General features: G+C 42.8%; 3 protein-coding genes and 1 long non-coding RNA gene across 12 annotated transcripts in view; 2 read left to right on the forward strand and 2 right to left on the reverse strand.

Moving 5' to 3' along the window:
* LOC117425017 (coiled-coil domain-containing protein 30-like) overlaps positions 1–13,436 on the forward strand; it is a 38,278-nt gene extending 24,842 nt beyond the window's left edge. For 4 of the 5 annotated variants that reach the window (XM_058993420.1, XM_058993421.1, XM_058993423.1 and 1 more), the window contains exons 18-27: positions 511–681; positions 3,328–3,537; positions 3,816–3,973; positions 4,448–4,613; positions 5,156–5,277; positions 6,303–6,444; positions 6,601–6,737; positions 7,069–7,186; positions 7,892–7,962; positions 8,645–13,436. In XM_058993420.1, coding sequence (XP_058849403.1) covers positions 511–681; positions 3,328–3,537; positions 3,816–3,973; positions 4,448–4,613; positions 5,156–5,277; positions 6,303–6,444; positions 6,601–6,737; positions 7,069–7,186; positions 7,892–7,962; positions 8,645–8,855 — 1,506 coding nt within the window. In that variant the 3' untranslated portion in view covers positions 8,856–13,436. Of the gene's footprint in view, positions 1–510; positions 682–3,327; positions 3,538–3,815; positions 3,974–4,447; positions 4,614–5,155; positions 5,278–6,302; positions 6,445–6,600; positions 6,738–7,068; positions 7,187–7,891; positions 8,068–8,644 lie in introns of all 5 variants that reach the window. The other variant, XR_009307863.1, reaches the window with a different exon arrangement.
* Positions 13,437–17,233: 3,797 nt separating this feature from the next.
* LOC117425815 (leucine-rich repeat-containing protein 15-like) lies at positions 17,234–20,165 on the reverse strand. Its single transcript, XM_058993430.1, has 2 exons — positions 20,048–20,165; positions 17,234–18,411 (listed from the first exon to the last, which is right to left on the reverse strand). Exons 1-2 carry the CDS (start codon positions 20,060–20,062, stop codon positions 17,329–17,331), a joined length of 1,098 nt encoding a protein of 365 aa, XP_058849413.1. The 5' UTR covers positions 20,063–20,165; the 3' UTR covers positions 17,234–17,328.
* Positions 19,400–21,699, forward strand: LOC131698856 (uncharacterized). The gene is made up of 3 exons (XR_009307864.1): positions 19,400–19,750; positions 19,843–19,947; positions 21,541–21,699. It is a non-coding gene; the product is annotated as an uncharacterized LOC131698856 (long non-coding RNA).
* Positions 21,700–22,346: 647 nt separating this feature from the next.
* Positions 22,347–25,445, reverse strand: part of LOC131698855 (alpha-1,3-galactosyltransferase 2-like) — a 28,914-nt gene continuing 25,815 nt past the window's right edge. For all 5 annotated transcript variants that reach the window (XM_058993426.1, XM_058993425.1, XM_058993429.1 and 2 more), the window contains exons 4-5: positions 24,526–24,663; positions 22,347–23,318 (exon numbers count right to left, since the gene is read on the reverse strand). In XM_058993426.1, the coding sequence (XP_058849409.1) occupies positions 22,637–23,318; positions 24,526–24,663 (820 nt within the window). In that variant the 3' untranslated portion in view covers positions 22,347–22,636. The remainder of the gene's footprint in view (positions 23,319–24,525; positions 24,664–25,445) is intronic.

Consider the following 25,445-nt stretch of genomic DNA (forward strand, 5'->3'; position numbering starts at 1 on the left):
CACAAAGACACTGAAACTATTGAATTAGTTATCCCAGGATAGTCGCTCTGTAAAGCTGAATGAGTTCATTTGCACCAGTCTTCACCAAACTTGTATCATACACTCCTAGTTTCAGATAGCATTTGGCTACAATCCTATAAAATTTTATTCAGATATTTTTTACTTGTTCTTACAGAGTTTCAGCTCTTCCTCTCTGAACACTATTAACAATATTACCTGTGTAATAAATGATATATTACAAAAGTGTAGCTGTTATAAACTATCCCTTTCAGGAACGGTGTGATTTATAAGGACCTGTGAATGTGACTGCACTGGTTAACTTATTGGCATCAATGTTTTCTCAAGCTCCTGATAGATATTCTCAGATCTGGAATTAGAGCATATTCCCACGTTGTACACATGATGCAGGCATACCAGTGCTGTAGATTAACAGTGTTGTCAGTTTTGAATTTGAGCACAATCACAAATCCTCTGAGGCTGTCTTCAGGTAACCTGTTGTCTCTTCTCCAGTCCCAGGAGAGCCTGCTCCAGCAGATGGGGGAGGAGTGTCGGCAGCTGAAGCAGGACCTGCAGAGAACGCAGAACCTGTTCTCCTCGGCGGAGAGAGAACTGCGATACGAGAGAGAGAAGAACCTGGACCAGAAGAGACACGGTGCTCTGCTTGAGCAGGAGAACACCAAGGTACAGAGCTTCAACAGTGCAGGGAACACAACAGCTGGGACTGTTTCTTTAAAAAAAAAAGTATTCTTTTTCAAACTTGCAATGCACCATCAACTTACTAGATTCAGACTACACTTTACTCATCCAGCACACATGTTTTTAAAAGCTGTAAAGAATTTTGACCCACAACAAGTTAATACAGTACACCCTCGCTATAACGAACCTGTTGGGGTTCAAGCCTTTTGTTCTTTATATCGAGGGGTTTGTTATAGCGAAAGGACAATCAAAATGAACGATAAACTGTTGGAGTAAGTTAATGAGATGAGATTGTGAATACAAGTAGAATTACATGTACCTGTTCATCTCATGTATGCAGTATTCTGCCTTTGCTTTATCCTATTTGTTAAAGAATTAAAACACACTACAAAAAGCAAAAATACCATTCGTTAGTGCTATAGGTCAGGTTGTTAGTGATGTGTTTCCAGAGTATCCCTTTAAGAAGGGGAGTGTAAACAGCACTAGGGAAGTAATTGTACATATTGAGGTTTTACACGGAATATCAGTGTTCATAATGTACACGCACTTAAGGCAAGAGGACTGAATAATAAGTAGAACTTGAACATTTTGAGATGCACAAAAAAGCAAAAAATATCGCAACATCCTGTCTATGCATCCTCAGTGTACACTTGTTTCAGATTCATTACCCTGTGAAACAGTAAGTGAATAAGAGGACACACTTTTTCTATACTTTCCTAAAAATGGTGTTAGGATCTCGCTCTAACCGGAATAAAGCTATGCCAGTGATGAAAGAAAGACTGGACTTTCTTCCATTGCTATTCATATTTATTTTGTTAGTATTCACTTCTGTAAGCAGCGTCGCTTACCAAGTGACATATTCTTATCGAAGAAGTGTCAATACATATTGAAGGAAAGCAGCAGTAACGTTCATTTTGCAGCACTAACGCAGCACAAACGAATTACCCATATTTGATTTACACACGTTATTATAGGGAGACTGTGACCTCACTCGCTCTAAAAGAATCGTGATTAAATATTGAAGGAAAACAGCACTAACATTCATTTTGCAGCAGTGACCAGCACAGACGAATGCGACAAGTCTGGTTCAATTCCGGCATTGTAGGGGGGCTGAGTGACGTCACTGCCCTAAAATAATATTGTTAATATCTCAGAAACTATAGCAGCACAAACGTTTGTTTCAACGGCACAAACCGGCACAAACAAATGATATATGACTCATCGTTTGTGCTGTTTGTAGGGGGGCCAACTTCAAGGAGCTTTTTCTATTCAGGCCTAAATTAGGTATATTTGTTCATTTATATTTCATATAAAAAGCTCAGAAAGACAAGAACAGTACACAGTGTACCAGGTGTATGCCATATGTGTGTTAGAAGTCAAGTCAATGAATATTGCACTTTAGAGCTGTTTAAATGGATGCATTATTTATTATTTACAGAGGGCTTTCAATATATGTGCCTGTAACTGTAATTTGAATTGCAAACATCTGTCATAAATAATGAAATCACTAGACATTGTTTCAATTTAAATTGGATTCAACATTTTGAATACATTTGCATGTACAGTGTTGAAATACAATTGCGACATTCAAAAATGGTAAACAAACTAGATTGTGATATGCCTGTTGAAAGTGGTGAAAAAATTCAGGCCCTAATTATAACTCAACATAGAAAAACTATAAACAAGTGTCCTGTGAGAGGATGCTGAAAGTGGTAAAGAAACAACAGGCTTTTCAAAGGCATATATTTTAGCACAGGTCTGCACACTTTTATTGTTGAGAAGCCAATCAAAAGAAATACTTGATACAAAACAACACAAAAAGATTCTTATTTTTAAACAAAGAAAAGGCAAAACATAAGGTTAGGGTTTTTACCCACAGTGGACTGTTTTCAGTTCTGAAGCATATTTTACAAGCTAACTTCAGCTCTGTACCTTCCTTCGCTCTTTCTGCTGAGCAGCCCTGAGGATTGACGATTCGCCTGACTGTCTCTGTGGAAACCAGTTCAGAGAGCTGATTGACTAACCCTGCAGGATATGAACCCTGTAACTGTCAAACCAATACCACAAAATACAAATACAAGATATTTACACATATATGAGCACCTGTATGGTCCATTATACTGTGTGTAGGGTAACCCTACAGCAGTGGTACTCAACTCCGGCCCTCACGATATATTCCAGTCCTGCTCTTTATTCCAACCAGGTCCTAAATTGGTTACCTCTTAGCAGCTTCAGTTAACTACATTAGAACCTGCTTGGAGTAAAAACCTGGACTGGATTAGATCTCAAGAGGCAGAGTTGAGTACCACTGCCCTAGAGTAACGGGTGAAATACTCCAGCGCAGGTACTGTCCTATAATCTGAACATGCTCTTGCACACTGAAGGAATAGGGCAGGGGTGGCCATCCCTGCTCCTGGAGAGCCGCAGGGTATTCTGGTTTTTGCTCCAGCTGAGTTCTCAATTACTGAACTGAACCAGTTATTTTCTTAATTGTTCAGCACTAACTTGTTTTGCAGGTCTTTACCGTGAAAAGCTGCAGGATTGTGGCTCTCCAGGACCAGGGTTAGCCTCCCCTGGTGTAGGGCCTGTCAGGATTGGGATAATGGGCTTTGTGTGTTTTGTGGTGTGCAGGTGAAAGCTGAGCTGAAGCAGGCGCAGTCACGGCTGGCAGGTGTGGAGCAGGCCAGCGCGTCTCTGAGCGCGGAGTTGGAGAGCAGCCAGCAGAGAGGCCGGGAGCTGGACCTGGAGCTGCTGCACAGGACTGAGAGCGGCCGAGTCCAGCGCAGCCTGCAGGAGGAGCTGAGGGCAGAGAGCTCCCGCCTCCTCAGCGCAGACAAGAAGGTACACAGCACAGGCACACCCGGGGCTCAGCTATAACAGCTGCAGCATTTCCAGAGTTTCCTGCGGTTTTTAAAGCGGTCACGTGATTTGAATAGAACGAGGAAGCCCGTTCAGTCCTGGCACTTGGGATTCCTCTATCAAGCTAACAGGACATAGACTGTCCGAAGCTTTTCAATAGTGTGAATGGAAAGCTGTGTGTGTCTGATTGTCCGAAGCTCTTCTAATCGTGTCAATGGAAAGCTGTGTGTCTGTGCAGTCACTTTGTGGGTGTGTTGCAGGTCCGGGAGCTCCAGCAGCAGCTGAAGGGAGCTCAGCACCAGCTGCGCCTAGCAGAGACCCGGGTGCAGGAGATGGAGCAGCTGCAAAGAGAGGCTCGAGACAGCACAGAGAGCCTGGCTACGCTGAGAGGCAGACTGCAGGAGGAGCAGCTCTGCAGGTACAAATCACACACCCGCACATCACACAAGCACACCAGCCTGCTAGACAAGGGGTTACACCACTGGATGAGATGGTGTTAAAACAAGAGACTGTACGTGGTGATCCCTGTTTGTTCATTGCAAGAGCTAGCAAATGCTGGTAAGGGAGTCTGGCAGTACTACAAGTCTTTTAAATGGAGCAAATCCATTCTGTGCTGCTATCAATGGGCAGTACCTGAGTGTAGGGGTATACTGGATGGAAAATAACGAGCAGTCTGTATATCAGTAAACACGCAGAAAGAGGCAGCTTGCCCTGCCACACAAATGTTACCCCGCTGAAAGACAAGGTAGAAAAATGACCCATTGTATAGATTCTTAATAAATACAAACACTAGTCATAAGAGAATCTTCAAAGCGTGTCTGTGTGGATGGGTTCTCTCAAGCCGTACACTGAATGAGTGAATGATCCACCTCGGCTGGTTCTGTCCTCGCAGGAAGCTGCTGGAGCAGAAGGGGGAGGAGCTGCAGCAGCAGCTGCGCTTGCTGAGGGAGAAGGAGGCGTCTCTGAACCGCAGCAACACCGAGCTGAACCACTGTCTGCACCAGCAGGGGGCACGCTTGAGCGTGCTGGAGGAGGAGCACAGCACAGTAACAGATGAGGTCAGCAGCACCGCGCAATCCTATTGGCTAGCAGGACGGGGTATCAAAAAGAGTGAAAAGAATACTAGACTAGATTGCTGTTGTTGTTATTATCTATTATTATTATTATTATTTTATTATTTGTTTATTTAGCAGACGCCTTTATCCAAGGCGACTTACAGAGACTAGGGTGTGTGAACTATGCATCAGCTGCAGAGTCACTTACAATTACATTTCACCCGAAAGCCGGAGCACAAGGAGGTTAAGTGACTTGCTCAGGGTCACACAGTGAGTCAGTGGTTGAGGTGGGATTTGAACCGGGGACCTCCTTGTTACAAGCCCCTTTCTTTAACCACTGGACCACACAGCCTCCTATCTATTTTGTAAATGTTTATTATTATTATTATTATTATTATTATTATTATTATTATTATTATTATTATTATTATTATTATTATTATTATTATTATTATTATTATTATTATACTGCCCTCCCTCTGGTTTATTACAATTAACCTTAAAAAGGCTTTAGACAGATTTGGTATCATCTTTCCACTCTGTAGCACCAGCACAGCCAGAAGACCAATCAGAATCTGTCTGACCAGCTGTTGTCCTGCCAACATGAGTCAGAGAGACTCCAGGAGGAGCTCCGGCGGGTTCTGCACCAGCTGGACTCACATGTCAGGTAGAGCGACGACGCGCTCAAACACGCTGAACTCAGTCACGCATGCTGGTCACACACACACATCACTCAACATAAACTTGATAGAGGTCTGAAATAAATTCTCTTAATTGATGTCTTCTTGTTGTTTTTTGTAAAGCACTGTGGCCTTAATAGAGCTCTCAAACATGCCTTCTTTCCAAGTACAGCAGGTACACCAGAGTGTAACCATTACCCTGTCCCCCTGCAGCTCTCGGCCCCCAGTGGTTGTAAGTAATACCATAAGTGTTCTTTGTGGTATTTCTTGTTGATTCGTTTTATGGTACGATAGGGGCGTGTAAATAACATAAAGACAGTCCAGGCAATGTTGCAAGTGAAAACAAAGGAGGTTTCTTTACAAAACAAACAAGGAAACCGTGAGGGGATTGCTGTGAGGGATTAAATATATAAAAAAAAAAAGTGCGTTGGTTTTCTTTAGCTGTCGTTTCAGTCGGGCTGACGGCAGACTCGCTGTTAGTCTTTACTCTTCAGTTGTGTCAGAAAGGACCAAAGTAAAACAAGGAAACAGGAAACAAAAACAAACAAACAGTTAGGACTCGCACACAAAAAAGAATATCTCCTCCCTCAGGCTTCACAGACTCCTCCTGTGTTTCAAGGACCAACCCTGAGCACAGCTTTGCGTCCCCTTTTGTATGCCAAGCCCCGCCCCTGTAGCCAGTGGAACACCAATCCCTATGACAGGTGTTCTTAACCTTCACATGACTTGAGTGGCAGGGATTTACATACGCGCGCTTCCACCCCTCACCAAGATGACGCCTCCCATAAAGGTGACTTAAATCACGGTCACGTGATCTGGGTGAGGAAAACCTTGGGTGATTCGAGACCTTCTACTGTCGAATTGCAGACTCATCACAAATGCCTACATGTTTTTCAGAGATTTGTGTGTTCTCGTCATATATTCTGTGGTTTATGAAGATGAAGAGAACTGATAACCCCCCCATGGGATCCTCTCAGCCAGGTTTGCTTTTAAACTGGCCGCTTCTTTTCAGGCGGTACAGCGAGAAGCAGGCCAGGCACAAGGCGAAGCTCCGGCGAGCAAAGGAGTTTTTCCTGAGAGAGACCGTGGAGAGAGACGGCAGGATCAGGAAGCTGGAGAAGGATCTGATGCTGGCGAGGAGCCTGACCGAGAAGGTGAGCTGGAAAAGTAACTCGGCTGCAGCTCTGTGATTTCATAAATCTTACCCGATGTTGCATTGGTAATGGAGATCCCATATGTACAGTTTAGCGCAAAAAATGAACCATACTAGGTTAAAGAAAGCTGTGTGTGTGTTTTCATGTGAAATGCAGGAACAGGAATGGATTAGGAAAGTGACAGATGTGAATGAGAAACTTCTGGTGGAGAAACGGGAGCTGTTGAGACGTCTGAGCGAGGAGGAGGAGGTGGGGCAGACCTGCATTCGCACCATCTCCACCAGACAACACAGGTACTGAATCAACCACGCACCACCTCCACACAACACAGATACTGAACCACGCACCACCTCCACACAACACAGATACTGAACCACGCACCACCTCCACGCAGCAGAGATACTGAACCACGCACCACCTCCACACAACACAGATACTGAACCACGCACCACCTCCACGCAGCAGAGATACTGAACCATGCACCACCTCCACATAGTAAAATTTCCAGAGGACCCCCTTAGTAACTGTCGAGGGACCCCCTTGGGTCCCAGTACCTCAGTTTGAGAAGCACTGCTCTATCCAGTGTCCGTTTTGAATTGTCCTCTATTCTTCCTGGCCTCTCAGGTTGAACTGCCTGGAGGAAGAGAACAGGCAGCTCCAGGATAGAACCCTGCGGCTGTCCAATCAGGTCGGAGCGTTGGAGCGCGCTCTGAGGAGCGTCCAGTCTGTCTGCAGTATGGAGGTACAGCATCTTGTGAACTGAATGCGTGTGTCTGCGTTTCTGTACACTTTAATGGAAAGATCCCGTCTACTTGGTCTTATCTAGGGCCTGCTTTCATGGCACCTGGAAGTGTCTATTCCTGCTGTGCCTTTTATTGCCTGTACCTGGCCACGGGGATATAGTGAAAGCGCCCATACGCACATATGGGCCTGTGTCTGCTAGTCTTTAAGTCACTCTTACATTTTTACATATATCTAGAGAACCGCTTATTCGTTTGGCATGAACTTGGTAAATAAGTTATTTTGCATAAGTTTTAGCATAAGCAGTATCAGAATTTGGTCTTTGAAGGTACATACAACACAGTGTAAGAAAACTTTGGTGGAATCTACAATCTCTGAACTAATCTCTGTTCAATACTAAACAAACTCTGGCTCCTCGCCCGGCTGTCACTGGTTTCGACTTGCTTACTCACTCTTCGGTATCCAACCCTGGTTCTGGTTCTCACTCACTCACTCACTCACTCACAGTGTGCTGAAGAGCTTGATCATGGCGGGGAAATGGTTAGGGTGGATATGTGACAGGCGGATACGCGACGGATTACTGTACTGCCCTCCTGACAGGATTCTACTGCCCTGCATGGGGCAGATTAAAAACTCAGTTTAAAGATTGTTTCTAATACTCCAGTCTAATGTGTGATTTAGCCACATGTCCCTGGTTCTCTTCTAGGAGCTCAAAAAAGCCTTTCCCACCGAGAGCCTGCTGCTGAACGGCAGCCTTCTGCAGCCCAGCAACCCCAGGTGAGAAGCACACAGCTCTGGAACAGACACCCACTGCGGTGTGACTGAGCCTCGGACTGCGTTTCAACTGGGACTCCCATATCTTTCCAGTAGAATTCTAGAACTGTGAGTGTCTGTGTGTGTCTGTGTGTGGGAGTGTCTGTGAGTGAGTGTCTGTTTCCATTGATGCACGGCAAGGATTTCCGAGGTTTGCCAGGTGATATCAAACATCATAAAATAAAACTATGAAAATGTGGTTTGAATCTCCTCACTCTTTTAATGATTGTTAACTCAGTGCACCGCGTCTGGTGTACACTGTAAACATGAGACTCTGTCAGTGTTCTATTTAAACATTATAGTATCTCTAGGGTGTAACTGATACCGGACTGTTGTATTCATTTTATTCATTTTTATTTTACTGAGCTGTTATGTTTAAAGTGGTCTCTTGTGTATTGTTTGTTTCGACACACGGTGCGTTACATGAAGAATGTATTCTGAGAAACGGGAGAGGCTGGGAAGTCTAAAGATCTAAAGAAGTAGCCTGTTTTTAGATTTCACATTTACACAGAGAAGTGAGGGTGTGGAATGGGTTACCTAGTCATGTCACCGTGACTCACCGTGATCAACCCAACCAATTACACATGTTTAAACTAGAAGTCTTTTTCAATGTCTTCAAATTCTAATCTAGTAATTCTTTCCGTAGTCTGACGGCAGGGATGTGTGACACTCTGGGGATCCTGGATGCGATCTGCAGGGTGAAGGCCAGCGAGCCACCTGAGAGCCTCAAGTCCTCCTTCTCCACCCCCCGCTCCCAGCCCTCTGACATTGGATACCTGAACCTGAGCTCCCCCGCAGCCAGGCCAGGCTCCCAGGACCCAGACGAGAGCCAGAGCCTGGGCAGCGACGAGGTGTGAGCCCCCTGGAGGGACAGCTGCCCCGGGTACTAGGGACCAGGAGGGACACAGGGCAGGCAAGAGGGACCAGGAGGGGCACAACAGGCAGGCAGGAGGGACCAGGAGGGACACAAGGCTGGCAGGAGGGAAACAGGGCAGACAAGAGGGACCAGGAGGGACACAGGGCTGGCAGGAGGGACCAGGAGGGGCACAACGGGCAGACAGGAGGGGCACCAGGCAGGCAGGCCTATCTCTCCCAGGCCTTCTCAACTCCAGGCTGAAAATCGGCAACCCTGGACTGGAAACAAAGCTGATAGGAGCCAAGCCAGTGGTCAGTTACTTGAGTTTCACTTCCACGACAATCTGCCCCAGACTAGTTAGTGTTGAGAGAAATCATGTCATTGTAATGAGCCAGTCCAGCTAAAGGAATTAGTAAAGAGATGCTTGCTGTATAAAAACTGTATGCAATGTAGGAGACTCTACTATGTATAATCAAACTGACATAACCGTCGGCAAAGCAGCAAATCAGCAGAACACACCAGGCGTGCCCAGAATAACTCCTGCCTCTTAGACAGGTGTTATATTTAAATGATCATGATGAGAAATTCAGCGTCTGTTTCTATTTTTTTAAATGTTGTGACAATCCGTGTGACTCCCAGTGTTTGCACAGGGAGTCATTTCCATTGGACTAAACTAAAGCACTTTCAGCAGACAGGAGAAACTGCCTGCCCAGGTTTACAAGTATTGAGAAGAAAACTTCAACAAATAGGAATCCTAGAACACAGACACAGGATTTAGAGCAGAGCTTTATTTAAGGATCTGTTATTAATCAAGTGATTAACAGTCCAATATTATGACTAATTAGAAAGGCTGTATCAGCCCTGTAAAAACAAGATAAGAAGCATTATGACATGAGACTATCTGTGGTAATCATCTTTCATACCTTGTTAATATCTTCGTTGATCATGTTTATAGATGCTTTTTAATAGATCCTTTTTTTACAATGAGAAGTGTTCTTTATTTTCATATCACAAAACTGCCGATTATCAGATTTCATCCCATCATGAACTGCTGCCACTGCTTCTCCTGTATGTATTCATAACTTGCTTGTGTTTTTGGACTGTTGCCCCAGTCAGCGGTACAGTACAATACCGGTACAGCACTGTGTGCTGAGTGCACTACATGCGGTCTGGTGTGCTCCATTGTAACAAGGGTACATTTCAGATATGGTAAATAGGAAACAGAAAAACTCCCATGAAATACAATGAAACCCGCCTAATATCGCTCCTGTTAATGCCACCCTCTGTGTATTATCACCCCGTTGAAATGCCCCCACTAGAATATAAGGTGAGTCAGTGGGGACAGGCTCCTGATAACAATAGGCCAGTTTTTGCATGTTGCTTTGTTTCACGTGAATGGACAATGCGCGTGAAACTTGGCAGGGAAAGCTTGTGAAAATGTCCCAAAAAATATTTTGCCATGACAGTCTCAATAACTTGTGAGATTCCAGGAAATGCTTGTGAAATCAACGCCCACTTAAGAACATAAGAAAGTTTACAAAAGAAAGTTTACAAACACGAGTTTCTTGTGAAAATGTTAATTAGCTCGTTCAAGTCCTTTCCAAAAGCCGCTATAAAGTCACATGGGAATATGTAAGTTACCATGGTCCAAAGATAGCAGCAGGGAAGCTAATGTTTTGTTTGCAGTATTACACTTATCAGATTGATGTTGCAAATAACCCCACTTTTTTTCTCTGTGTTCCCTAGAACTTATCATAATGCTAATCATACATGGATCTAAATGTGTTTGCAAAGTGTCATACAGATTATATTTACCAAGTTTCTGTTTCAAAGATGTTTGATAAACTGCATCATGGGTTTGTGAATTCACATGGTTACAGCTACTGTAACACCTCCCCAGTCACGTAAGCATACAAACGCACCACAAACCTGCCTTTAATTCCAAAATAATCACAAGATGTAGCAAGTGTTGATTGTAAAAGTACTAATGTAGCCTGACTACGCCAGTTCAGTGCGACAAGGCACCGAACAAATTACAGAAGATCCTTTAGGTTTTTTTATTCAGATAACGGATCCAAAAATGTAGGAACAAGGTCACCAAGAAAATCACACAGATACATTTTAACAAGTGTTTGTTTATTGTAAACTTCCAATAGCAACGCCTAGTTTCAAATGGTACTGATGTATAACAACCATTCCATTCACCTATTAACAGGTGGCAAGATTTCAAGCAGTTAAACAAGGTTCACATGAATGAGGTCATGGATTAAAGTGCAAATGCAACACCGCTGCTACCCAACAATAAAGTGGAGACACATTCAGAGACACAGTAAAACTGTCATAATACCACGGTACAAAAGTACAAATACCCACACCACACACACACACACAATGTCCGTGCAGGGGAGGGAACACACAGAGAGAGCGAGAGAGAAACCAGCATCACAATATAGCCTATTCTGTGCACTTCTTAAACTCCAATCGGCTACCAAATAGGCTAAAACACTCGGGCCGTTCGCGCTCATTATTCAACACCGGCATACCATCAGGCCAATACTTATTGTCGGGATGCTCCATTTACTGGTCCATCTCCGTCTCTCTCACTCGTCGGTCCCCCCTCCTGCACAGACACACAAACCCCAGGATGGCCATCCCGTTTGTAAAAACATGTGCTATTTATATTCAGGTGTGTAAATTGATCAATAATTCAATTACTAGGTACTCAACAGGGCAAACCTAGAGAAGCGGGTGGAGAAGTCAACATAACGTGATACAAATCAATTATCAAAAAGTGTCAGACAACACAAAACGTGCACTAATCAAATCAAAAATAATTTTATAAAAATAATAACATGCAAGTGTAAAATAAATTTGAACAGGGCATTCTTGACCCTGTTACACTACTGTACAGTACTTCAGAATACACTTGCAAATAGCTTTCCAAACAACTGTCAAAACAACTTTATGTAATCTACTACTAAGTACTATGTTTAAATGTGTATAACTATAGCAATTTCTCCTAGTTCTGTCTGAGCAAAACCCGTGTCCATCCTCCACTTACGTCCGTTGGAGCGATGAAGAGACTCGGGTGTTAATATCCACAAGGGAAGGGGATATGATGAGGCAGCTTGATACAGTGCACAACACAAACACTCTCAAAATAAAATGTGGTGTGGAATTTTTGTAACTTTTGGGAATCAACAATACTACTCAATATTCCAATTCTTTATTTAGCAGAAGCAATCATACAAGTACAGCACAAATTAGGATGATGTATTTGGTATAACAAGATACAAAATAAGCCAATGAAACACAAATGTGATACAAAATAAAGGTACACCGTCTGGTTACAAAAATAAAGATAGCTGTGCATCTCTAATAGCAGGACCCTCTTCATATCGCTGTTGTACAATTCTTGCTGGAGGCTGAGGTATGCTTCAGCCTCCAGCAAGAATTGTGCTTCAGTAGTATCCGCCACCTCCCTTTCAATAGCCCAAACACCTGTTCAACCACCACTCGGATTTGGCCTACTGAATAATGTTACGTTAACATATTGAATTAAATACCGCTTTGTAGTTTTCCCATATACTTAATGAAAAACTAACAAAAATAAAGGGAAGCACAGATGCTGCAGGGTAGGTTATTGTGCAGCTGAACAGAGAAAGAAGTAATTGAGACTAATTCAAACTTTGCTGTCTCTCTCTAACTGGTGAGCAGAAAAGAAAAAAATGTGATGAGAAAATAATCCACTTGTTAAAGATGAATATAGTATTTCCACTCTAGTAGGCTGTCTGGTATTTCTGATTTCCTTCTGTTTATTGCGGCTCTTTATCTAGTCTTGTGTTTTGATTAAAAGCGTGTGCACAAGGCAAGAGTCTTACAGTAACCGAGGGATGCAATTGCTTGATCATCATTAATAAATGATTGAAAAACTTTTAGATGGTGTTTTTTTTTTTTTAATAATAGATGAATCATCACCCTTGTGCGTTCCAGGCTGTCTCCAGTCATCCTGCCGCCACCACAGTGAACCCATTATCAGTGCGGGCTATTGCTCAGCTTAGAAATATCCTCTAAATGATATTAAAACAAGCCCACAATAAAACACAAGTAGAGACTGGAGTAGGGAGTTGAAATAAAAAAAATGTGTTCTAGAAAGTTCTAGAAATGCGTTCGAGTCCATCTGTGCCCTTGCCCTGTAAAAACCTGTACTGCTTGTATAATTTGTTTCTGTGCTGTTTATCTAACTTGTTTTCGTACTGCTCAACTAACTTGTTTTTGTATCGCTTATCTATCTTGTTTGTCTCAGAATGTTATGGGAAAAGGGATAGCTTACAGGAATAATTCACAGGGCGAGCCTCGAGAGAGTGATCTGGCCAATTACTCTCTCGCACGCGGAAGCCTAACTTGGTAAGCTATAAAGGACGGGTCCCCCCCCCCTCCCCTGTGTGTGCGTGCAGAAAGGAGGTTGTGATCTAAACAGTATATTTGAATGTGCCTTGACTGATGCAATGGAAGTACCATTGGGACAGCACGTGTTCATCATTAAAGTTATCTTGGGTGTCATATAAAATATCTTACTAACCTGTACAAGCTGTTACTGTTGTGTAATTTGGATTACTCAATCTTTGGGTTGGGTGACCTGCTTAAACTTCAACCTTTTTCTCAATTAGAAACTTAGAAGAATAGAAAACTATCAGGCTACTAGGATTGAAATAATGAAATAATCATTAGTTCAGATGAGATTAGCTTCTGACCTGCCTTCATGCTGTTGAGAAGGCGTCTTTATGTCTTTAGCAGTATGAAAACATCCAGCACTTGATAACATGGGACTTGTTTCTTGTGGATTTACAGCAGTAGCGTTTGCACCTCAATGTCTTTTCTGAAGAAGCTCCTATTCAAGTTCTCATTGCAATGTACAGTGCCTTGCGAAAGTATTCGGCCCCCTTGAACTTTGCAACCTTTTGCCACATTTCAGGCTTCAAACATAAAGATATGAAACTGTAATTTTTTGTGAAGAATCAACAACAAGTGGGACACAATCATGAAGTGGAACGAAATTTATTGGATATTTCAAGCTTTTTTAACAAATAAAAAACTGAAAAATTGGGCGTGCAAAATTATTCAGCCCCCTTAAGTTAATACTTTGTAGCACCACCTTTTGCTGCGATTACAGCTGTAAGTCGCTTGGGGTATGTCTCTATCAGTTTTGCACATCGAGAGACTGAAATTTTTGCCCATTCCTCCTTGCAAAACAGCTCGAGCTCAGTGAGGTTGGATGGAGAGCATTTGTGAACAGCAGTTTTCAGTTCTTTCCACAGATTCTCGATTGGATTCAGGTCTGGACTTTGACTTGGCCATTCTAACACCTGGATATGTTTATTTGTGAACCATTCCATTGTAGATTTTGCTTTATGTTTTGGATCATTGTCTTGTTGGAAGACAAATCTCCGTCCCAGTCTCAGGTCTTTTGCAGACTCCATCAGGTTTTCTTCCAGAATGGTCCTGTATTTGGCTCCATCCATCTTCCCATCAATTTTAACCATCTTCCCTGTCCCTGCTGAAGAAAAGCATGCCCAAACCATGATGCTGCCACCACCATGTTTGACAGTGGGGATGGTGTGTTCAGGGTGATGAGCTGTGTTGCTTTTACGCCAAACATAACGTTTTGCATTGTTGCCAAAAAGTTCGATTTTGGTTTCATCTGTCTCCCACCTCAGCTGTAGATCTCTGCAGTTCATCCAGAGTGATCATGGGCCTTTTGGCTGCATCTCTGATCAGTCTTCTCCTTGTATGAGCTGAAAGTTTAGAGGGACGGCCAGGTCTTGGTAGATTTGCAGTGGTCTGATACTCCTTCCATTTCAATATTATCGCTTGCACAGTGCTCCTTGGGATGTTTAAAGCTTGGGAAATCTTTTTGTATCCAAATCCGGCTTTAAACTTCTCCACAACAGTATCTCGGACCTGCCTGGTGTGTTCCTTGTTCTTCATGATGCTCTCTGCGCTTTAAACGGACCTCTGAGACTATCACAGTGCAGGTGCATTTATACGGAGACTTGATTACACACAGGTGGATTCTATTTATCATCATTAGTCATTTAGGTCAACATTGGATCATTCAGAGATCCTCACTGAACTTCTGGAGAGAGTTTGCTGCACTGAAAGTAAAGGGGCTGAATAATTTTGCACGCCCAATTTTTCAGTTTTTTATTTGTTAAAAAAGCTTGAAATATCCAATAAATTTCGTTCCACTTCATGATTGTGTCCCACTTGTTGTTGATTCTTCACAAAAAATTACAGTTTCATATCTTTATGTTTGAAGCCTGAAATGTGGCAAAAGGTTGCAAAGTTCAAGGGGGCCGAATACTTTCGCAAGGCACTGTACATTGCAATGAGAACTTGAATAGGAGCTTCTTCAGAAAAGACATTGAGGTGCAAACGCTACTGCTGTAAATCCACAAGAAACAAGTCCCATGTTATCAAGTGCTGGATGTTTTCATACTGCTGAAGACATAAAGACGCCTTCTCAACAGCATGAAGGCAGGTCAGAAGCTAATCTCATCTGAACTAATGATTATTTCATTATTTCAATCCTAGTAGCCTGATAGTTTTCTATTCTTCTAAGTTTCTAATTGAGAAAAGGTTGAAGTTTAAGCAGGTCACCCAACCCAAAGATTGAGTAATCCAAATTACACAACAGTAACAGCTTGTACAGGTTAGTAAGATATTTTATATGACACCCAAGATAACTTTAATTTCATATCTTTATGTTTGAAGCCTGAAATGTGGCAAAAGGTCGCAAAGTTCAAGGGGGCCGAATACTTTCGCAAGGCACTGTATATGACTTTCCACTGTCCTCAGAGTTCCATGCTCATGTGTCAGTGAAGGTGCAGCTGATATGCCTGAATGTGAAGACACGCTGTATTAGAGGTTTAATCATTACCTGAATGCTGGACAATGTCAGTATAATGGGAGATTTATTTCAGAGAGACAGACATCGTCTGTCTTATTAAGACAGACAATGACACTGTCCTGGAGCATTAAGCAGTTTGGAGAACCCAAAGACATTGGGCACAATTTGTTCGAGCACACAGTAAACAGTGCTATGTGCCAGATCGTCATGGGTGCAAGCTTACACACAATGGGCCAATCCATGTGAAAGCAATAAGCTCAAGCTCTCTCTCAAAGAGCAGCTTGCTATGGGAATGACATATCGGAGGTAACTTCTGCATTCTTCTTGTTTACATTCACTTTGTATAATTTTCTGTTTTAGTTGTCTCATCCTGGTGACTTTGTAATCAGAGAAAATCTAAACTCCACATCAGGTACACCAAAGTGTTACCAATAACCTGTTCCTACAACAGCCTAGTGGATGGAGGAAATAACATTTGATCTAAGATGTACATTAGTTAAGATAGCTCTGGTATTTCTTAAGTGGTGTTGTTGAGGTGAGAACAGGCTGGCTGCTCTAATACTGTCCCTCACTGTGTGTTACTGTGTGTTTAAGATATTGCTTTTCAAGTACACAGAGCTAACAAAACCACTCTAAGCTGTGTTACCATCACTTCATAGAGGTTACATTTTCCTACATACAATTTTACAATGTTCATTTTTAATGATTTTTAAAATAACTACTGTATTAGTTAACAAGAAGTAGATTTAAAAGAGCTAGAAGTATATTTGATGGCAATAATATTAGGTAAGATTGACTGGGGTTATTTTGTAAGCTGTGTACTTTAAGGGGATCATGATCAAAACTCTCAGTCAAAGGGCAGCACACTGCTTATGTATTATTTTTTGTTTGAATGTTAAAAATATGATTGTATTGTGTATAAGTACAAGCAAGAAATATGCTAAAAAGCTTGCAGCTAAATATGTTTTTAAAAGTAGTCAGCTTTTATTTTGACCCAAAACCTAAAGGTTCTACATTTTTCTACACTACAAAAGTGATATTATGATCTGGTATTGTTGTACGTAATATTTTACTGTGTTTTAATGTTTCTCCATTGTACTGTTTTCTATCATATGTTACGCAATGTTAAAACAACAAATACTTTGTATTTTTATAAATAAAAATATATATCCTCTTTTTTCTTAACCTCCTTTGTTGAATAATGCTTGAATATTTAAAAACACATGGAAAAAAAATACACTTCTCTATTTTATGAAAACAATTCACCCATGACATTCTATTGTATGTTTGTAAGTGTTCGGTGGCTACCTCTAAACATGTTGACAATGTATTTTTCACACACTCTTCGCTGTGTCAGGCCCGTGAGAGAAAGGTGCAAAAGAAAATACAATCTCAACTTAATTAGAGACAGCCACTGAACACTTAAAAACACGAGTCATTAAATCGACATAAAAAAGACAAAAAACTGATACAATAAAGTGAATGTATTTAATATGTTTATATAGAATGTGTCTGATACATTTTATAATAAAAACACTGGCATGAGTTTCTTATATGATTTTACTCAGCAGTGGGAAAAGTCTGCATCCGTGAGATTTGCCATGGGCAGCCCCCTGACCTGTGTGGGGCTGTCGCACATCACTGCCCCGCCGCTCTGCAGACCTTGACTCTTTACCAGCTGCCCGTGATCACGGACCCACCCTCGCATGTAACTGCTGCTGCAGTCACACCTCCAGGGGTTGTCATAGACGGTCACAGTGCTCAGCTTCGGCAGGTTGGCAAAGAATCCTGAGGGCAGAACCTCAAGCTGGTTTCCGTTCAGCTTCACGGTTTGAAGGTCTGGCAGAGGCTGGAGCTGCCCTGCGTGAAGACTCTGCAGCTGATTGCTGTACAGGTAGAGGTGCTTGATTTGCGTTTGCTGGAAAAGGTTCACAGGTAAGTGACGGAGAGAGTTATGAGCCAGGGTGAGCCAGTAGAGGTCATGCAGACCCCTGAATATTGACTCTGGGAGCTGGGCAAGCTGATTGTTGTTCAGGGTGCAGACACGGAGCGAACGCAGGGGCCGGAAGAGGTCCTTGTGGAGGGAAGTGAGCTTGTTCGAGGACAGGGACAGGACTCTGAGTTTCTGGAGGTTCTGGAATGAGTTGGGGGAGAGAGCCTGCAGTCGGTTGCCTGATAAGAGCAGGGTTTTGAGTTTCACCAAAGGAGCGAACACAGCGTCTGAGAAATGAGCCAGCTGATTCCCGCTCAGGTGTAGCTGCTCCAGCTTGGGCACTGGTGTGAATATGTGGTCTGGGAGTGACGTGAGGCGATTCCCGTAGAGATAGAGAACAGTGAGCTGGGACTGCGAGGAAAAGAGGCTGACAGGCAGGGTCACCAGCCAGTTCCTCTGGAGGTGGAGGGTTTGAAGCTGGGTGAAGTTCACAAAGGAATCGGACGGCAGGTGATCCAGGGAGTTGTTCTTCAGGATCAGGGTCCCCACCTCTTTTGGGATGCCTGGTGGCAGTGAATAAAGCCCCCTGCCCTCACAGTCTCCCGTTGGAACACCAGCTTTATCCTCACAACGGCACTCATCTGGACAGGCACGAAGGCTTTCCAATGAAAGGAGTAGGATAGAAATGGTGAACCCCCACATCACTGTGCAGTCCTGTGAACACAGTAATCAGCTGTTAGGTCATCACTACAATCACTAGTAGCACATTTTGACAGCTTGCTTCTGTTTTTTTTTTTCTGCCCCACTAGCACAGCATATGGAAATAATGAATTGTGATTTGTGTCGTTATGGAACTCACAAAACCACACTGCTTTTACCTCTGACGCAGATCTACCATTAGCAGTCTTGGTGTAATGAATGGTGCTGCTGTTCGCACATAGCTCTCACAGGCCAGTGCTGTCATCTCTCGCTGATATAAAAATACCACCACATACAGCTTTTAGTCAGTGCTTAGCAAAAAATAGCATGTGTTACAGTATGTGCATCAATGCAAACAAATAGCATGTGTTATCCCTGCAGGAGGTCATCCCAATAGAAGGTTTGCTCCTTAGCCGGATCCAATTTGACTCTATTTCAGTTTAAGAAGTACTGTAGTTATTTATAAAAACACACACAGCTCGAAAAGTGATTTATCATTCGTTTCTAACATTTTAAGCCCGACTGTGACCTTTACAGTACAAACAGAAACCATCAGAATGAAAATAGGAGAGAAACTGGATCAAATTGAGAATGACATCAAACAAGGAACAGGAACTGAAAAGAAATACATAAAGATAGAAGCGGCCAAGGCTAAGTCGTAAATAAAGTAGTGGGATATTTGAGACATTTTCACGTGGGCCGTGGCATATCCTCTATACATATCTAAGCGTCTTGGTACCTAGGAAATAACTCCATCCAACCAGAATTGGTTAATACGAGGCTAAATGTTGAGTTAAAAAGGTATCACAATAAAAAGGGGGCTAGTGATAAGGTTACTCAAGCGAAATAGGTCAAGGAATATAGATGTTCAAGTCTTGGTTATCAATCCTTTACAATACAATGACCTTTTCAATTGTTATTGTATTGTATATTTTTATTTTTGTGTGCCCCGTTTTCTCCCCAATTTGAAATGTCCAATAATATTTTCCCCTCACTGCAGCAAGTCACCACACAGCTCAGGAGGCCTGAAGGTTCAGGGGGCATTCTCTGATCCTACGACCGAGCCAGCTTCCTTTTTTACACCCAGGAACCCAAGAGCAGATGTCAACGAGCTAGCGACCTCTAGACTACAAAGGTCAACCCTGCAGGTGTCTGCTCTAAGCGCCTGGCCAGCAGGGTTCGCTGGAGAGGAGAAACAGTTCCTGCCGGTTTTGCCTCCCTAACCCACGGGAGCGCCAGAGCCAATGCGATGCTCCCTTTGGAATCCCCTGCGAAGACCAGTGACTTCACACAGCCAGGACGTGAACCTGCGTTGTATAACACCCTGCACACCATGTGGCTGCACCTTTACCAGGTGAACCAGTCAGGGACCCATGTATTCTTTTTTTTACTTAAAAAAAATTGCAATGATTGTACTTCTTACACCCTGCCCCCAATGTCATCCAGACAGAGCCTGTGTGTCTATCCAAGCCATGGCCTCATACAGGGGCTCCCAGCTGACTCCAGACTGAACCGACTTTGGATCAGTACCAACCTGAAGTGCAATGGGAGGTACTGTAAACCATATTGATTATAATGTATTCAATAGCTATCCCACTGAACCACCCAGGCAGGCTAGTGTCTTTCTGTTTATAAAACGAAGAGAACTCACCTTGCTGTGGTGCATAGCAGCGTAGAGGCAGAAGAAGAAAGAATCTGCCAGTTCACTCTTCTCTAGCCCTCGGGACTGACCTATTATCAGGGAAGGCGGGCAGAGTAAACAGTTACTTTAAATGAGTGATTCTGATTTTACTGGAAATGGACATGAGAAGTTGAGCAACAGCACACTGTTTGTGAATGTTCGTACAAGAATAACAAACATTATGGATTTTGGCATGAAAACAGAACAGTCTAAAGTAACTGACACTAGTGTTTATGGATGACTCAGAATGCATATTGGCTTGTTATTGGTGTAATCTTGAATATAGTTCAAAATGTGTTTATCAGTATAAACAACAGTGGCATTTGTCGAAAAAGGAGATTCCCTCCGTTTACAGTTTTGCTACTTCTTACTGCTGCATGCAATCCTTTGTCAGAGTGACAGAAAGATTGCCAGGCTTCAAGAGGGAAGGAAGTTGTTTGTCTGCAGCAGAATCTAAATATAATGGACTGCCAACAAGTCCTGTTTTGTAATGATGTAGAGTGTAAAATGTACAGTGCATTATATAACTTCATCATAAGCTCCTTGGATTTGTATACCAAGGTATAAAATGTTCCTGTACTAAATAGGCACATCTGCTTATACTTGCGTACACACTGTTTTAAGAACATAAGAAAGTTTACAAAGCTTGTCTGGTTCCTAGCAGCTGATTGATCTCAGAACTTTGTAAAGTGGGTTCTTAAAGGATCCCAGTGATTCTGCCTCAACAACATGACTAGGTAGCCCATTCCACACCCTCACCAGTCTCTGTGTGAAGTGTCTCCTTCTCTCTTTCATAAGTCTAGCTCCACTTAATTTCCACCTGGGTCCTCTGGTTCTGGTTTCTGTACTGTCCTAAAGTAATAGTTTGGATTAACTATATCATTTTAAAGACTTCAATCATGTTCCCTCTGGTTCTTCTTTGTTCCAGTCTAAATGGGTTTCCCTTCTTTCAGCCTCTCTTTGTAGCTCAGTCCTTTACCCTGACTGTGGTCTGCTTGCTCTTCTTTGGACTCTCTCCATGGCTCCAGTGTCCCTTTGGTGTTGTGATGAGCAGAATTAGACACAGAAGCCCTGAATATCATCTGTTTTAACCCGACTCTTATCACAAACGTTGTTTCCATCATAAAATGAAACATTTTCTACTGTTTTCCGACAGGTGGAATGGGTGCAATTTACAGAAAGGTGGCAGAATCACTATTCAGTATTTAAATGAGAAACCTATATGTTAATGATGCAAATTTTATGTCCGTTCAGGATTTCAATCAATGGACATTAGGGATTGAAAGGTAGTAAAGGAAGAGAAAAACTAAACAGATGAGCAAGTACATCAGGACAAAGAGAAAAATTTAAAAAGTGAAGTTAGAGAGCTATTTTTAAAAAAAAAATTTAGTGACCAGTTACTATTTTTATTTATTTTTCCCCCAATTTAAAATATCCAATTATGTTTTCTCTCCTCACCGCAGCGGGTCCCCACACAGCACAGACGTTCTCAGGGCATGTGGCCTAAAGCCAGAATCGCTTTTTCGCCGAGCAATCCAAAGCAGAGGTGGGCGGGCTACCGATCCCGGAGAACAGAGACCAGCCCTGCCTCTTATCCACTCTAAATGTGCTCAGCGTCTGGCCAGTAGGGATTGATGTTGCGTGATGAGGAAAGAGTCCCTGACGGTTTCCCATCCCCCACCCTGGGATGGTCAGAACCAATGACGGCCCCTTCGGAATCCCCAGCAAAGCTCGGCCTCTTTGGGGCGGCCAGGACGACGTCGTGCAGCGGCAGCCTCTCCTGACGATAAGTCACAATAATGTTCTGCACATACCCATTCGAAAGTCCAAGATCTACGACAATCTGCCCGAGAAGAACCATATATCAGAAATGTGCTAAGGACCTTCTTTAACACCAGTTCTATATTGTGACATAATCTCAGAGTATATGGAGTTTGTCTGTCTGCATGTCAAACTTATTGTTTTACATTTACATACATTAGTATGTAATGAACCTAGCTGACTAGGTTATATAAAGATGCACATGTCTGCTCTGGAAATTGACTTATCTAATCTCTGTCTAAGATAATCAGTTGTCAGTATCCACTGTGACCACATGTTTCAGTTCCATGAATAAACACTGTGACCTAAATAATTTCCAGAGCAGACGAAGGTCTGAGAGGCGGGTGTTGACGCGATATGATTTTTGTGGTTTTGTGGGCCTTTAACAGGTAGTACATACATAAGTAGGCCTAATTCTTATTATACAAACTTAAGCACCATTTCCATATTCATAAAACGAGGAACACAATTCATTTTTATTTTATGTTCAAAGCATGAACTAGATCAATGCAACACAGGTCTGAGTGATCAAACAATAGAATCTCTTCATAAACTGAAAATCATCCATATAAAACACTCAATAGGGCTAAATTAAGAAATACTAAGAAACTAAATACATTCAATGACAAACGTCATAACATCCAACTCTGCTTTCAGTCCCTGAGTTGTATAGTCCAGAAATCCCCAACTCCAGTGGATATAACAAGGTCCAGCCTTCCTCCCAGTCCCACTCGGTAGCTACTGCCTAACAAAGCTGTACTGCTTCTCAGCCCAAACCAGGCGCACCACGTGGATGTCGCTGCGGTAGCCGATGGCGGAGGCCCAGCAGTACTCGGGGGAGAGGACCTTGGTGGGCTTGTGGAGCCAGAAGTACTTGTTGAGATGGCTCTCGTCGTGCCACAGCGCCTCCACCTGGTTGTTCTTGTCCTGCATGATGGCCCAGTAGCAGCTCTGCGTCAGGGTCTTCACCTGCTGCCACGTGCCCCCAAAGACGGCCGCGTGATAATACATGTCTCCTTGCTCTACATAAGCCGCAGACTTGGGGTTATGGTCCAACGTGTAGAAGAACTTGGGCTTGTGGTAGTAGTAGGAGTGGAACAGAGCGACCAAGTCACCCAGAGCCTCTGTGCCAAAGCGGCCCACAAATTCCTGGTCCACATCCAGGCAGAACACGTACTGGGCCTGGTGGTGGATGAGGGAGTCAATGGTGTCTGCAATGGTCTTCATGCGCAGCATAGAGATGTCCTGCCAGCGGCTGTGCCGGAGGACCTTGATGACTGTCACAATCCGGCCGGCCGACAGCTTGACCTGTGGAACCCTGTCAGGGTCGTCTGTGAACACGTAGTAGATGACCCTTTGACCCACCATGAAGTGCTGCTCAGCTGAGGAGAGGAACTTCTCAAGGTAGATGTCCAGGTACCTGCAGGTCAACGGGGAGAAAAGGAACCGTATTCAGCAACGTCAGTGTGTCAACTTTCTCGTTTCTGATTTTATGAAAACTGTCTAAATGTTCCTTCCTGATAAGCTTAGCACTCCTTACATTCTGGTACTTTGTGTCACTGTTGCTGTAAATACATTACTTTTCAGTGCCCCGTTCAGTTTACAGAGCAATGGAATGGTATGTGTACTTTTCAAATATCTGACAATGTACTGAAACACAAATGTAAAAACTCCTGTTTCTTTAAATTTCCATTTACACTTGAAGAATAAACGTTTGAGGTGTTGAAAGCTTGTGTTTGTATTTCATAGCAGATCGACAGTATCAGCTCTTCACTATCTATTATCTCATGTTTTAGAAATTTATTTGAAACATCGGTAAAAATCGTGGGGGAAACAAATCTCAGTATACACACTTTACACGTGGAATATGATGCGTAGCAGTTCTGGTTTCTGATTATGTTTAATGTCCCTGGCATGTATAATGAAAAAGAATCTGTGCAAGTACTCTGACAAACTCATTAACACAGTCATTCTGCGCGGTGTCTTTTATTAAAACTCATTAACACAGTCATTCTGCCCGCTGTCTTTTATTAAAAACTCATTAACACAGTAATTCTGCGCGCTCTCTTTTAATAAAACTCATTAACACAGTAATTCTGCGCGCTCTCTTTTAATCTCATTAACAGTCATTCTGCGCGCTGTCTTTTAATAAAACTCATTATTCCCTTATCTCATTCAAGAGGTGGGCGTGTTTGTTTGCACATTGATTACTCTGTAATGGATTGGGCTACAAACAAAGTAAAGGTATGAATGGAAAGCTTGTGACCTCCCCTACAACGTGATCAGGGAGACTTCACCGTCATCAAGGTTGTAAGACCAGAGCAGCGAAACGCAAGCTAGTCGATCGCCTTTGTTTTGGAAGCATGGGGGTACTAGACACATTGCGAATGGGATATCTCAGCGGTGAAATGACGGATTCGAAAAATCCCTTTGCTGTTTGACGGTAGGAAAACAACGATTTTGATATTGAGTCAGCTTACAAATGAGTTATGAAATATAATTTTTACGTGCAGTACCGTGTTCCGCCCGCGGGGCTAGAGGGCGTAAGATAACTCAGCAGTTTGTTAATCCCTTTGCAAATAAATAGCCAACTGATTTGCACACATATGTATCACAGAAAGTCTTACCTTCCAACAGCAAACACTGTGAGAGCAATAGTGACGTTCTGCCTCCTATAAACTTCATCATAGTGCTGTGGGTTGAACATTCCATCCCATATGACTGGCGCCTTCCAGTAAGTGCACGTTTGCACATCAGTCCTGGACCTGGGGGAGTTGGAGGGGATTCAAGGTTTGAAATCAGTTTGCTTGAATAAATGTCTGGGATTATGAAGCGTAAAATGCAAGTATCTTTTACTAAATATATGACAGCCATATTAGGCCAACGCAGTTCAAGCAGTGTTTATATAACCCTGCTAACATGAAGCCAGTACCTCAAATGGTCTCTGAGATATGAGGCTTTGACACTGTGGAGGCTGCAGCATTGTACAGTTACTCACACACAATGGTTAATATTTCTTGTGGGATGTATTTGAATCACAGAAGACAGCTGGGATGCAGAATAGCCAATACCTCCAAGTGTTACATCTTTATCATTCAGAAACCAAAAAGCCACAGTTCACAGTGAAGGCTACTCCTTGGTTTTTCCAGGGTAGGATTCAGTGCATAGGAAATATCAAGTCAGCATCTCTAAAGGTTTAGGAGTCTCAATTGAGAGCCGTCCATCACTCTTATTGGCTAAGATGGTAAACGTAAATGGGGAATTACATACAGCAAATTCAGCAAAAGCAATTTATTATTATTATTATTATTATTATTATTATTTATTTCTTAGCAGATGCCCTTATCCAGGGCGACTTACAATGGTTACAAGATATCACATTATTTTTACATACAATTCCCCATTTATACAGTTGGGTTTTTACTGGAGCAATCTAGGTAAAGTACCTTGCTCAAGGGTACAGCAGCAGTGTCCCCACCGGGGATTTAACCCATGACCCTCTGGTCAAGAGTCCAGAGCCCTAACCACTACTCCACACTGCTGACCC

Source organism: Acipenser ruthenus, chromosome 20 (assembly GCF_902713425.1).
Source record: "Acipenser ruthenus chromosome 20, fAciRut3.2 maternal haplotype, whole genome shotgun sequence".
Lineage (NCBI taxonomy): Eukaryota > Metazoa > Chordata > Actinopteri > Acipenseriformes > Acipenseridae > Acipenser > Acipenser ruthenus.